This window comes from Mustelus asterias, chromosome 3, assembly GCF_964213995.1.
Source record: "Mustelus asterias chromosome 3, sMusAst1.hap1.1, whole genome shotgun sequence".
Classification (NCBI taxonomy): Eukaryota; Metazoa; Chordata; class Chondrichthyes; order Carcharhiniformes; family Triakidae; genus Mustelus; species Mustelus asterias.
Window position 1 is genome coordinate 131627245 of NC_135803.1, and position 15792 is coordinate 131643036.

A 15792-nucleotide genomic window follows, 5' to 3' on the forward strand; every position below is an offset into this window, starting at 1 on the left:
AGGACACCCAGGTGCCCTTTCTAATCCCACCTTCCTGCACCCAGCCCATATCCCTGTAGCTTACAGCACTTAAGTTGCAGACATTTCTTTGTTTCCCATTATAAATCCCACTGTTTCTGACTATAAGGGATCTATGTTTGTCTTTACTATTTTTCTCTTCCCATACCTATTGAAACTTTTACAGTCAGTTTTTTTTATGTTCCCTGCCAGCTTACCCTCGTACTCCATTTCCCCTTTCTTAATCAGCCCTTGGATCTGCCTTTGCCGAATTCTAAACTGCTCCCAGTTTTCAGGCCTGTTGGCTTTTCTGGCCAATTTTTATGCCGCTTCCTTGGATCCAGTGCTCAGAGTGCAATTTCTTTTAGTCCTTTTGACCTGTGCTAAGCACTCTGAATTTAAAATAATAGTTATTTTAATTGGCATTTTATGGAGAAACTGCTTTGCAAATCTTTAGAACAAAGTTTAAAAGTAAGATTGTCTGCTTTCATTTTGAATAATGAACTGCAATTCCCGTCAGTCAACCACAAAGGAGTGTGACTAAAAACACATCACATCAATAACATATCTATGCACTTGTAGCTATATGCATATAATTATATTGTAAATCTTGTGTAACTTGTTTATATACCAATCTTTTAATTAAAAACTCTTTTGCACAGCTTTCAGCTTCTTCTTTCCTTGATGCATGAGACGTATGGAGTGTATGGAGCCTGGCTTTGTGCCAGTTTAATTTATTCCAGCTGTGATTGCAGATGCCTAGCAGCTGTCGGTAAAATAGTTTTCTCGAAGCTTTTAAATTCCAACCAACACAACTGCCCAAAGCTTTAAAGGAAACTTTTCGGACTACACAGCGCGACTCTAGTTCTCTGCCTCCACCAATGTTTAAATACATGACAAGTAATCAATATCATTTAAAAGGAAAATTGAAATCCATAAGTACAGTTAAAAGTGAAGCATTGTTCACGTAACAAGCATGCTGCCTGGAGCGCATTCATTTTGGTGAAGTTACTTTTATTAGATTGTGTGGGGTGCTTTTTCAACAGGAGAAACAAAGATGGCTGATTACTACCAGCTGACTTGCTTCTTATTTTCCCAACAATAATGGGAATAGTTGTGATAGGACCTCCCTGTGTGTGGTTTCATTTCATGTAGCTGAAAAGGGGGAATTTTTAAAAAATGCCACAGGGCAGTAAACATGGTTGGTGTTATGCAGACTTTGAAGCTTGGTTTACAAAATAATAGAAGAGCTGTATCTCGGCAGCTGCTGTAAAAGCACCTCTTTTTCAGGCAGACCAGCCTTTGTTCACCATATCAGATTTTCAGAGTCCAGAGTTCAGAGTAGCTGGAATTTGAATTTTGCGTTTTTTGAACTTCATTAAAAAAAGGTTTGATTTGTTTACTGTGATTTTAATTGGACGGACAGATTTGAGAGAGGGAAATAAGGAAGTTATTGGCTTTTCTATTTTTATAGAATGATATGGTTTCACAAGAGGAGATCCTTCGGATTGGCTCGCTTTTGTTGTGGTTTACTGCCACAACAGAAATAATAAAACAATGAAAAGGGGTCTGCCATTTTTAACTTTGGCATCAGATTTCACACACCATTTGTTTTTCATTTAAACTGTCTGTGGTTCTCATGAAATAGGATCATTCAGAATGCAGATCTGAGGTGAAATAAATTTTACAACAAAAGTGCAAATGGGAAGATCAAATTCAGGTCAAGTATTTGATTCTTCAGCCATCTTTGGCATGTATTCATTTATGTAGCTGTTTTTTAAAAAAAATGGTCAAGTCGATACAAATTAAGTTTTGATTTCAGACTTCCCTCTAAGTACCTGGTTGCAACTTCCAAAAGCAAAACAACCAAAGTAACATAGAACGTCCCAGCGATTGGTTGATTGAATCAAGCAGCATGTTCTGTTGGTTGTCCATAATAAGCAGAGTCAAGGTATAATCAACCAGCCTGCGCTTGCAAAACCCAAAACAAATGTCTGCTGTTAAATGTGATTTTGTTTTTGGGCAGCACTTGCCTGAATAACCCCAAGTGAGTCAGTGGTTATACTAACAATTTAAGACTACCAGTCAAGCTTATAGTATGGCTCATTGTTCCTTCTGGAACATGTAAAGCCTAATTTGTCCCAATACATTTAAGCAGCTTGCCTCTCCAGTTTTCTCACTTAAAATCAATATAATTTAAAACCACTGAGAATCGTTTCTACTCTTTAATGTCAGATCCATAGGAAGATGAAAGCAGCCATGTTACAAAGTTACAACCCTTGCTTCTGAGCAGAAATAGAAATATACTCATCACGAATACTTAAGTCCATAATTGGACTGAACCGACTGAATCATACAAGAAATAAGATTGGAAACAGATATTATCTTTACATTTTTCATGTCGGGGCTCGAATGCATAGTTATGTCTTTTGTGAAATATGTAATGAGATTTTTGAACAGTTTAAGCTTTGATATTTTTGTATGAACTAGCTACATGTTCAAAGATATTTGCAAATGTATTCGCTAAGTACAAACCTTAAAAGAAATGATCCGTCCATGAGTGCGTATGCTCTCTGACATCTCGTGTCTGCTCACTATTGCTCTTTTTAAATACATTATTGGTTGCATGGTTATTATTGTGATATATATAAATGATTGTGATATATATAAATGATTCTATTTGTGATATATATAAATGATTCTATTTGTGATATATATAAATGATTCTATTTGTGATATATATATATAAATGATTTGGAAGAAGGTGTAACTGGTGTTATCAGCAAGTTTGCAGATGACACGAAGATGGCTGAAATTGCGGATAGCGAAGAGCATTGTCGGGCAATACAGCAGGATATAGATAGGCTGGAAAATTGGGCGGAGAGGTGGCAGATGGAATTTAATCCGGATAAATGCGAAGTGATGCATTTTGGAAGAAATAATGTAGGGAGGAGTTATACAATAAATGGCAGAGTCATCAGGAGTATAGAAACACAGAGGGACCTAGGTGTGCAAGTCCACAAATCCTTGAAGGTGACAACACAGGTGGAGAAGGTGGTGAAGAAGGCATATGGTATGCTTGCCTTTATAGGACGGGGTATAGAGTATAAAAGCTGGAGTCTGATGATGCAGCTGTATAGAACGCTGGTTAGGCCACATTTGGAGTACTGCGTCCAGTTCTGGTCGCCGCACTACCAGAAGGACATGGAGGCGTTAGAGAGAGTGCAGAGAAGGTTTACCAGGATGTTGCCTGGTATGGAGGGTCTTAGCTATGAGGAGAGATTGGGTAGACTGGGGTTGTTCTCCTTGGAAAGACGGAGAATGAGGGGAGATCTAATAGAGGTGTACAAGATTATGAAGGGTATAGATAGGGTGAACAGTGGGAAGCTTTTTCCCAGGTCGGAGGTGACGATCACGAGGGGTCACGGGCTCAAGCTGAGAGGGGCGAAGTATAACTCAGACATCAGAGGGACGTTTTTTACACAGAGGGTGGTTGGTGGGGGCCTGGAATGCGCTGCCAAGTAGGGTGGTGGAGGCAGGCACGCTGACATCGTTTAAGACTTACCTGGATAGTCACATGAGCAGCCTGGGAATGGAGGGATACAAACGATTGGTCTAGTTGGACCAAGGAGCGGCACAGGCTTGGAGGGCCGAAGGGCCTGTTTCCTGTGTTGTACTGTTCTTGTTATTACTAGGGAGCAATTTCCTCTTTGAATTCTTCCTACCGCACCCTATCTCACTTCTAACCCCAGCTCTGCAGCACCACTGGAATTCAGCTAGCAATAGTCCAAGTCTATTTATGTATTTATGCATGTTTTAAAAGTCTTCATGTATCTGTTACTGAATTTGGAAATCATGTGGTATATAATTACTGGCTTTTTGAGTGATGCCGTAATCATGCATGTGAAACAAACTTTAATGTGCTGTTTTGAAGTATTCAACTTTTGCTAAAATTAAACTTAGTTGCAATCGAATAAGAAAGAGCTGTGCTTTACATAGTAATTTTCATTAATATTGTATAAACAACAAACATCTATCTCCAAATTGATTTACATCAGATAGATGAGGTAACGATTTAGCACTTAGAACTATTTGTTTGTAAGCATGAACTTCAATGTAGTTTTATCTTGACAAATTTATTTGGTAGTATTGTGTTGAGACCAATGTGTACCATTTTAATTAAAGTAGTACGACTTCAACTGTTTTTCCAAGGTTTACAGCAGATTGAATACGTTTTTAGATTGGATAAAGTTTGTATTTTTATTTTTTTAGGGCAACCAGGTTGTGGAGCTGCAGAGAAATCGCCTGCGAGATGATATTAAAGAATATAAATTCCGTGAAGCAAGGCTTTTGCAAGATTACTCTGAGCTTGAAGATGAAAACATCTCTCTTCAGAAACAAGTCTCTGTCCTTAAACAAAACCAGGTGAGTTATAAAAGCTGCTTTGTGTGTATTCTGAATTTTACATTGGAAAAAATTGTGGAAGTTTTACCAAAACTTTCTATCACGTCAGACTGAACAGAAAACCGGAGGCTGAGTGAAGGCTGGATAGAGCTCTTTTAAATAATGGAAGACTTTGAGAGGGTAGAAGTGGAGAAAATGTTTCCACTTGTGGGGAAACCAAATCTGGAGGCCATAAATAATCTCCTCACTAGCGGTCAGCTTGGGCTCTGCCAGGGCTGATCGACTCCTTGGTCCAAATCTGGACAAAAGAACTGCATTCGTGAGGTGAGGTGAGAGTGACTGTCCCTGACATCAAAGCAGCATTTGACCAAATGTGGCATCAGGGAGCGCTAACAAAACCAAAATCTGTGGGAATCAGGGGAAAAGCACAGTAGTGGTTGGAGTCATACCCAGTGCAACCCCCCGCAATAATATAAGATCAGAGGTGGGCATGTTCACTGAAGATTACACAATGTGCAGTACCATTTGCGACTCTTCAAACATTGAATCAGTCTGTGTCCATATGCAGTAAGACTCGAACAACATTCAGGCTTGGGCTGATAAGTGCAAGTAACATTTGTATGACACAAGTACCAGGCAATGGCCATATCTAACGAGAGAACCTAACCACTTCCCCTTGACATTTCCCTGGGGCAGCGTGGTGGCTAATTGGTAAGCACTGTTGCCTCACGGCTCCAGAGACCTGGGTTCGATCTCAGCCTTGGGTGACTGTGTGGAGTTTGCATGTTCTCCTCGTGTCTACGTGAGCTTCCTCCAGGTGTTCCGGTTTCCTCCCTCAGTCCAAAGATATGCAGGTTAGGTGGATTGGCCATGTTAAATTGCCCATTAGTGTCCCAAGATGTGTAGGTGAGGGGGATTAGTGTGGTAAATATATAGGATTATGGGGATGGGATGGTAAGGTGGGCCTGGGTAAGATGCTCTGATGGAGAATTTGTGCAGACTTGATGGGCCAAATGGCCTCCTTTTGCACTGTAGGGATTCTATGATTCAATTGCATTGCCATTGCTGAATCCTTCGCTATCAACATCCTCGGATTACCATTGACCAGAAACTGAATTAGACCAGCCATATAAATACTGTGGCTACAAGACCAATTCAGAGACCTGAAATTCTAGGGTATGTAACTCACCATCCTCTTAATTCTAGTTAGGGATGGCCAATAAATGCAGGCCTAGTCACTGATGCCCACCATTAGATAAAATTTAAAATATGGTTGGAAGAAATAAATTCAGCAGGGAATTCAAGAGAATATTCTTCACCTAAAGAGTGATTACAGCATGGAATACAATATTGCAGTGAATAACATGGATGCATTAAAGGGTAAACTAGATAGGGAAAAATGAATGAAAAGATATGACTCGTGTTGATCTTAGAATGAGTCAAAATTGCAGTATTGGCAACATCACATTTCTTGTTGACCAGGAAGATGGGAGAAATTGTTACAATACTCAAATTTGCGTTTAAGGAAAGCGATTACTCAATTTTTCTATAGTTGCTTTGATGTGTACTGATGTAAAAGTAAAAGTTCCAGGAGATGGAGCACTAAAATGATGCCATATTCATCAGCAAGGACATTGACTCAAATTAAAACTGCATTCAGTACAACCCTTAAATGTTTGACTTCTGAAAAGTACAGATTATTCCTGTGCTAGAAGAAGAAAGTCAATCTTTGTCCAGTATTAATGCTCCATAATATTGCTTCCATAGAAACCCGACAGTACAGAAAGAGGCCATTCGGCCCACCCAGGCCCTACACCCATATCCCTACATATTTTACCCGCTAATCCCTCTAATCTACGCATCCCAGAACACTAAGGGGCAATTTTAGCATGGCCAATGAACCTAACCCGCACATCTTTGGACCGTGGGAGGAAACCGAAGCACCCGGAGGAAACCCACGCAGACACAAGGAGAATGTGCAAACTCCACACAGACAGTGACCCAAGCCGGGAATCGAACCCAGGTCCCTGGAGCTGTGAAGCAGCAGTGCTAACCACTGTGCTACCGTGCTTCTTATGAACAAGTTATGAAGTGAGAATTCATCGCCTCACAATAGAACAGTACAGCACAGTACAGGCCCTTCGGCCCTCGATGTTGTGCCGAGCTTTGTCCGAAACCAAGATCAAGCTATCCCACTCCCTATCATTCTGGTGTGAAACACTTCATCAGGTCATAGAACAATAAGACATGATTTGCACAGTCCCTGACCATAATGTTTAGCAAGTGTATTTTTGAATGATTTTTGACCTAAAAGCAATGGCGCAATATAAAAATTATATCTTCAGAAAGTACTTTCATAAGTTCTTCACTCTTACAGGCAAGAAAAGGCACATTTTTCTTTGCATCCACAATTCATTATTAGTTTTTTTAATCAAAACTGCCAGGTATGCAAAATAGTGAAATGTTTTTATTTGAGTTTGGGTATTCCTGTATCCCATAATACCTGCATGGGGCGGCACAGTGGTTAGCACTGCTGCCTCACAGTGCCAGGATCCCAGGTTCAATTCCGGCCTCGTGTCACCATTTGGTGTGGAGTCTGCACGTTCTCCCTGTGACTGCGTGGGTTTCCTCCGGGTGCTCCGGCTTCTTCTCGCAGTCGAAAGATGTGTGGGTTAGGTGGATTGGCCATGGTAAATTGACCCGAGTGTCAGGAGGATTAGTAGGGCAAATGCGTGGGATTACAGGAATAGGGCCTGGGTGGGATTGTGGTCGGTACACACTTGATGGGTGGAATGGCCTCCTTCTGTACTGCAGGGATTCTATGATGCATAGATAAACACTGTTATGATTATGGGTATAGTTTATGAGAGCTGATTTCAACCACAAATCTGGTTACTAGTGAATATAAAATGTTATTCTGCTAAGAAATGTAACTAATTATTTCAACATAATGCAGGTTGAATTTGAAGGTCTTAAACATGAGATTAAAAGACTTGAAGAAGACACAGAATTCCTCAACAGTCAATTGGAAGATGCCATCAGACTGAAAGAAATAGCAGAACGCCAACTTGAGGAATCCTTGGAGACTTTGAAGAATGAGCGTGAGCAGAAGAACAATATGCGAAAAGAATTATCCCACTACATGAATATCAATGATTCAATGTACACTAGCCAATTGAATATATCTCTGGATGGATTGAAGTTTAGTGATGATGGCAATGAACCAAACAATGACGAGATGATTAATGGTTACGAAAACAATAGCCTCAGCAAAATGAATGGTGACAATAAGATGTCCACTCCCAAGAAAAATGATATCTTTAAACCAGCACCAAGTTTGGTGTCCGATTTGCTAAGTGAACTGAATATTTCTGAAATTCAAAAGCTGAAACAGCAGCTTATGCAGGTATGTGTTTTCAATAATTATAGTGACATGCAATAGTTAGATATTTTTGGGAATTTATTTTTATATATTAATTTATGACCACTTGCTCAAGTTTAGTAGTATTGTAACTTCCTGTCTTTTTATTTTTATTTGTAATTACGTAATGTTTGAACAATTGGTACAATATTAGCAAAATAAATTTTAAATTGTATATTTTAACTGATTTTATTAGAAGTTGAAGTGTATATAGAGGAGGCCTCTAAGTGAACGTATGTTTGCATTTATTTTTCCTATTCAATACATTTCTATGAAATTCCTACATTTGAAATGGTGGGATTTGCCTGATGGTGCTCTTTCCTCAATCAAAACCTATTAGTGAAAAGTAGTCTCTTAAATTGGAGTAAGATCGGCCATTGAAATTTAGCAAGTTATATTAATTTTATTCTGCATAATTTGTGCTATTTGGCTTAAAACAAATTGATTGCAAAATAACTTTCGTAAAGCTCAAACGGGAATATTTGCTGCGCAAAAATATTAATATTTAAAAAATTTTATTTAAGAAAGCAGCTAATAGAATTAAAGTTTTAGCAACTTTCATTTTTCTCCTATTCCTATATTATTTCTCACTTCCAAATTTTCACTTGAGGGTGCATTTGCTCATTTTGTTCTTGAGCCAATGGTTTGCTATATAAATGAAATTCCTGGACGAGTTCCCACTAATATTTATGTAGAATTGGTTGGTTTTTCAATGCAAACATCTAATGGCATAACTGAGATTGCGAACTTGCCATATCAAAATTACTTGGTTCACATGTAGATTTAAATACTCTTGAGACGTGTTGCTCTATGCAGTGGTCTTTAACTTCTAGGAAGTGGTACAATGGTAGTGATACAGTGGTAGCTTTTTGTGATTCATGTACCCTAATCCTTTTGTACTTACATGCCCTGAAATTCACCTCTATTTAAATAATATATCTCCTTTATTAATCTTCCTGCCCAAGTGGACAACCTCACATTTTCCCACATTATACTCCATCTGCAAAATTTTTGCCCACTTAACTTATCTTTCAGACAATTTACGGTCCCTTCGCAAGTTATTGTCTTATTTATCTTTGCGTCATGTGTCATCAATAAACTTAGCAATCGTACGTGGGGCAGGATTTTCCGGTTGCACTCGCCCCAAAACCAGAAATCCTGCCCAATGTCAATGGACCTTTGCGTGGTCTACCCCCCACCTGCTATGATTCCCGTGGTGGATGGGATGGGAAAACGCCCCCCATTAAGTCCCTTCATCCAAGTCATTGCTATAGAATGTAAATAGTTGAGACCTGAGCCCTGGACCCTATGGCACTCCTCTAGCTTGCCAACCTGAAAATGAGCCATTTATTCCTACTCTGCTTTAGTTGGCTAACCAATCCTCCAACCATGCTAACAAGTTACCCCACTAAACCATGAGTTCTTATCTTGTCTACCTCAAATGTACCATCTTATCAAGTACCTTCTAGAAATGCAAGTACACAACATCCAGAGGTTACTCTTTATTCATGTTGGTCATCATGTCCTCAAAGTTCTCAAATTAGTGAATGTGATATCCTTTCACAAAAGCATGTTGACTCTCTGATTGCATTAAGATTTTCTAAGTGTTCTGCCTTAATAATAGATTCTAGCATTTTCCCAGTGACAGATGTTAGGCTAATAGTTGTGGACTGTAGTTTCCTGTTTTCTGTCTTCCCTCCTTTCTTTAATAGAGGAGGTACATTTGCTATTTTCCAATCTAATGGCACCTCTCCAGAATCTAGGAAACTTTGGAAAATTACATCCAATGCATATTCTATCTCAGCAATCACTTCTGAGACCCTAGGATAGAGGGCATCAGGCCCTGAGGACTTATCAGCTTTTAATTATAATAGTTTTCTCGGGACTCTTTCCCTGGTGATTGTAATTGTTTTGAGTTCTCCCTCCATTTCGCCTCTTGAGTTACAGGTATTTTTGGGATGCTATTTGTGCCTTCTACAGTGAAGCCAGACACAAAATATCCGTTCAACATTTCCGCTATTTCCTTATTTCTCATTATTAATTCCCCAGACTCGCTCTAAGGATCACCACTACCTTTTGTGAGTCTTTTCCACGTTAAATGCTTGTAGAAGATTGCTATCTGTTTTTATATTTCTAGCCATCTTTCACTCACTCTAATTTCTCTCTTTTTTCAGTTGTTCTTTGGTTTTTAAATTCTGTCCAATCTTCTGTCCTACCTTAATCGTTGCAGAATTGTATGTTTTTCTTTCAGTTTCATACTATCCTGAATTCCCTTTGTTACAGTAAGAAGTCTCACAACACCAGGTTAAAGTCCAACAGGTTTATTTGGTAGCAAATACCATAAGCTTTCGGAGCGCTGCCCCTTCGTCAGATGGAGTGGTTATCTGTTCTCAAACAGTGCAAACAGACACAGAAATCAAATTACAGAATACTGATTAGAATGCAAATCTCTACAGCCAGCCAGGTCTTAAATGTACAGACAATGTGGGTGGAGGGAGCATTCAACACAGGTTAAAGAGATGTGTATTGTCTCCAGACAGAACAGCCAGTGAAGTTCTGCAAGCCAAGGAGGCAAGCTGTGGGGGTTACTGATAATGTGACATAAATCCAACATCCCGGTTTAGGCTGTCCTCATGTGTGCGGAACTTCACGACACACGACAGCGCAGAGTCACTGAGCAGAAACTGATAGCCAAGTTCCGCACACATGAGGACGGCCTAAACCGGGATGTTGGATTTATGTCACATTATCAGTAACCCCCACAGCTTGCCTCCTTGGCTTGCAGAACTTCACTGGCTGTTCTGTCTGGAGACAATACACATCTCTTTAACCTGTGTTGAATGCTCCCTCCACCCACATTGTCTGTACATTTAAGACCTGGCTGGCTGTAGAGATTTGCATTCTAATCAGTATTCTGTAATTTGATTTCTGTGTCTGTTTGCACTGTTTGAGAACAGATAACCACTCCATCTGACGAAGGGGCAGCGCTCCGAAAGCTTATGGTATTTGCTACCAAATAAACCTGTTGGACTTTAACCTGGTGTTGTGAGACTTCTTACTGTGCTTACCCCAGTCTAACGCCGGCATCTCCACATCATTCCCTTTGTTAGCCATGCATGGTGCATCATAAATGGAAAATGCTGGAAAATCTTAGCAGGTCTGACAGCATCTATGGAGAGAGAATAGAGCCAACCTTTTGAGTTAGGAGCTCTAAAGAAGCATCATCTTGACTCTCAACGTTGGCTCCATTCTCTCTCCACAGATGCTGCCAGACAAGCTGAGATTTTCCAGCACTTTGTTTCTGTTTCAGTTTCCAGTATCCGCAGTATTTTTCTTTTGTGGATGGTGCATCCTTCTCTTAGAGTCTTTCTTTCTCACTAGAATGTATTTTTGCTGAATATCATCACCATATATCTCTGCACTTACCTCTACCGAACTACTCCTTAATCTAATTTCCCAGCTCACCTTAGCCAGTTCTATTTTCTTACCCTCAGTTGTCTTTATTTCGGTTTAAAACACTCATCTTTGACCCATTCTTCTCCTCCCTCAAAATGAATGTGAAATTCAATCATGTTATGGTCACTGCCACTGAGAGGCTCTTTTATTATGAGATCATTAATTAACCCTGCCTTATTGCACATTTGTGGAGATGCCGGCGTTGGACTGGGGTAAACACAGTAAGAAGTCTCTCAACACCAGGTTAAAGTCCAACAGGTTTATTTGGTAGCAAAAGCCACAAGCTTTCGGAGCGCTCGCTGCTCCTTCGTCAGGTGAGACTTTAACCTGGTGTTGTGAGACTTCTTACTGTGTTATTGCACATTACCAGGTCGAGAATAGGCTGCTCTCTGGTTACCTCTAATACATACTACTGTAGGAAACTGTTCCAAAAACAATCTATTAATTCATTTTCCAGGCTACCATTGTAGATCTGATTTGTCTAATCTATGTGTAGATTAAAAACTCATGATTATTTCTCTACATTTCTTAAGTTCCCAAGCTCGTACTACAGTGTGGTTACTGTTAAGGGGCTTATTAACTACTCCCTACTCGTTGGAGTTTAGAAGGATGGAGGGGAGGGATCTTATTGAAACTTGCAGGATACTGCGAGGCCTGGATAGAGTGGACATGGAGAGGGTGCTTCCACAAGTAGGAAAAACTAGAACCAGAGGGCACAACCTCAGGCTAAAGGGATGATCCTTTAAAACAGAGATGAAGAGGAATTTCTTCAGCCAGAGAGTGGTGAATCTGTGGAACTCTTCGCAGCAGAGCGCTGTGGAGGCCAGGTCATTGAGTGTCTTTAAGACAGAGATAATTGGGTTCTTGATTAATAAGGGGGTCAGAGGTTATGGGGAAAAGGCCGGAGAATGGGGATGAGAAATGGCACAGCAGACTCGATGGGCCAAGTGGCCTAATTCTGCTCCTATGTCTTATGGTCTACTCCCAGAAGTGACTTCTAACCTTTGCTATTTCTCATCTCTACCCAACTGATTCAATACCTTGATTTTTAGAACTACGGTCATCTCTCACTACCATTCTATTATCATCCTTAATTAACAGAATTGCCCCACCACCTTTTCCTAGCTTTCTGTCCTTCTGTGATGCCAAGTACCTTTGAATATTATGTCCCAGCCTTAGTCACTCGGAAAGTTTGCTTGACCCATTCCCTTTTTGCAACCCTGCTTTATTAGCTTGTCAATTCCTTTAATTTACCATATCTTTCCTCGAGTGATTCCTTTCCCCACTGTTTAGTTTAAAACCCTCTCTACTGCTCTAGTTATGTGACTTGCCAGAACACTGATCCTAACATGGATCTGTTGAAGACTGTCTCAACGGTACAGCTCCCACTTTGCCCCTTGAATCGAATTCTGTTCTTCACACACCATTCCTTGAGACACGTATTCAACTCCCAAATCTTATTTACCCTACAGCAATTTGCTTGTGGCTCAGGTAATAATCTAGAGATTATTGCCTTTTGAGGTTCTACTTTTTAATTTAGTCCCTAGCTGCTCATACCTCCTAAGCAGAATCTTTTCCCTCATCCCATCTATATCATTGGTACCTATGTGGAAGACAACTGGATCCTCTCCCTCACACTGCAAATTTCTCTCCAGCCCAAGCAGAACGCTGGCACAGGACAGGCAACACAGTGTCCTGGACACTCGCTCTTCGCTACAGAGAACTGTATCTATCATCATGATTATACTACCCCTACTACCACTCTATTTCTATTTATTTTCCCCTGCTTGAATGGTTTCCTGGACGACAGTACCTTGGTCAGTTTGTTTATCCTCTCAAGCTGAAAGAACCTAAGACCTGTTGGACAATTGCAAGGGCTGAGGTACCTTTACATCTGCCTTCTCAATCCCCTAACCTGCCTTGCTCTCAGCCAACACCCCACTTTCCCTTATCACTGACCAAGGATTCTAGCTTAAGGGGTGTGACTGCCTTCTGGAACACAATATCTAGGTAACTTTCCCCTCCCTGGTGCATTGCAATGTCTGCAGCTTGACTTCCAGCTTATTGACTCTGGACCAAAGCTCTGGGAGTCACAGACACTTATTTTACTTCTCTAAGTGGCATGCCGACTTTCCTGCCTTCACTGATTTTTGGAAGAGAAATTGGTCGGGTCCTGTATAACAGTCATTTGTCCAAATGTGTGGGGGGGGGGGGGGGGGGGGGGTGTAACTAATTAAATCACTTGAGGTCTTAATTATGAGCTTTTTCCCAACCCTAAATGGACATTTAATTTAGTGCCCTATCAGGAGGTGGTCCATGAAGTTTCCCAGCTGCAGGCCAGATCGGAGCCAGAGCTCCATTCACCACTCCAAAATCAGGCACAACAACATGTAGACCATTGCCAGTAATCATTTTTAAACTTGAAGTTTGTTTTCTTTTTCTTAGCTAATTCTTAGCTAATTAGTAGCTGACAATGGGGAATGGAGGCACTCTTACTTCATCCTACCTACTTTAGCGCTCCCACCTCTGACATTGGCCCTCCCGATTTGGGAGCCTGCCTGCCATCCTTAATTGGACAGGGTTTCCAGAGAGTGCCACAATTGGCTGTCTCCGTCAAAATTTCCCTCTGACCCTGCCACAGACATTTATGGATTCTGAACCCACATTTCATTGTGACGGTGGAATCAGGACCAGGAAATGAAAATTCAGCCCTTGGAATCCATATTCATGTGGAAATTTGTGTGACAATAGATTTTCACCAAAGTGGGGCATTTGGGTACCTTAAGCCAGAGAAAGTTTGTGAATTGGGATACTCTAATCACCTGCTTTGTCGTTCCCTGTTTTGTGATCACTTGGCATGAGCTCCAGAGTTGTATAATTTTATAAATAACTTTTAGTATGCTGCACTTGTGGGCGAGACCAGTTAAAGATTCACCCAAGTTCTCCACTTTGACCAATATTTATTCACAAACCAGCTTCACTCGAGAGATTTAATTGGTCTGTGTGATTTTGCTGTGCACTAATTGTTCTTCCTACTTCCTTGCTTGCATTATGCCAGAGAGTACACTTAAGGTTTTGATAGGTGCTATGTAAATGCCAGTTTATTCTTTCATTATTTCTTAACTTTATTTCTTACAACCATGCATTTTAGGTGGAAAGGGAGAAGACCACATTGCTTGCCACTCTCCAAGAGTCTCAAAAGCAGCTCGAACATGCAAGAGGTGCTTTGTCAGAACAGCACGAGAAAGTTAACAGACTCACTGAGCATGTCAGTGTCATGAAAAAACTTCAAGCTAGCAAAGAACGGCAGACTTCACTTGATAATGAAAAAGAGCGAGATAGTCATGAAGATGGGGATTACTATGAAGTGGACATAAATGGTCCTGAGATTCTAGAGTGCAAATACAAGGTAGCTGTAGCAGATGTAAATGAACTTAAGGAAGAACTAAAAACTCTTAAGGCCAAGTACACTGATGATGAGAACAAATATGAGAAAGAGAAGATCAGGAATGAAAATGAAATCCAAGTATTGACAGAAAAACTTGCAATGCTGGAGAAAACTAATAAAGAAGATCGGGACCAGGTAATTTGCCTGGAAAAGGAACTGAAGAAAGTAAGTGAGGTTGCTGAAGGAACCCAAGGTAGCTTGACTGTCGCTCAAGATGAACTGGTCACTTTCAGTGAAGAATTAGCAAATCTGTACAACCATGTTTGTATGTGCAACAATGAAACACCCAACCGGGTGATTTTGGATTATTTCAAGGAAGGCAAAGATGTTCGCAGTAGTCCAGAAGGTAGAGAAAGAAGATCACCAGTTCTGCTGACCAAGGGACTTTTTCCAGGAGAAATGGGAAAAATTGAAAATGGTGCTGGAGACACTGTACCGTCTTCTGGTTCACCTTTGCCCCCTCCATTGTCTTATTCCAGTGATCCACGCAAAGAGCCAATGAACATTTACAACCTGATTGCTGTCATTCGTGACCAGATCAAGCACCTTCAAAAAGCAGTTGATAGATCAACAGAACTATCCAAACAACGTGCTGCATCGCCTGAACTTGGGCCTGTGGCCGACAAAGACAAAGAAGCATATATGGATGAGATCTTGAAACTGAAATCCTTGTTGAGTACCAAGAGAGAACAAATAGCAACACTGAGGACTGTCCTCAAAGCGAACAAGCAGGTAGAGTACAAGTCATTCTAAAACTGGATGTCAAAAGTTGATTAGAAAATTATGAGTTTTGCATTCTTTAATGTAAAGTTACGACTCTATCACGTCTCTGGTTGTTTTCTAGTTAATAGAATCATCAACAAATGTAACGTTAATCAGTGAGCTATTCATGTTAACCAGCTTGCTACTTTCAAGTGCATTTAAATTATTGTAATCTTCAATCCAAATTTTTATATGTAATGTGATTGATGTGCATCTGCACCATTTTTGCACTGCGGCTAACAGTTCAAATTTCTAAACTGTCTTTAATGTAAATAGTGATATTTATGTATTGCATATTTAATTT

At 40.3% G+C, this 15792-nt stretch overlaps 1 protein-coding gene across 1 annotated transcript in view; it reads left to right on the forward strand.

Annotated features, from left to right (window-relative positions):
* bicd2a (BICD cargo adaptor 2a) overlaps positions 1 to 15792 on the forward strand; it is a 106266-nt gene that overhangs the window by 74622 nt on the left and 15852 nt on the right. The window contains exons 3-5 of the mRNA XM_078210162.1: positions 4270 to 4422; positions 7358 to 7807; positions 14430 to 15458. Of these exons, the coding sequence (XP_078066288.1) occupies positions 4270 to 4422; positions 7358 to 7807; positions 14430 to 15458 (1632 nt within the window). The remainder of the gene's footprint in view (positions 1 to 4269; positions 4423 to 7357; positions 7808 to 14429; positions 15459 to 15792) is intronic.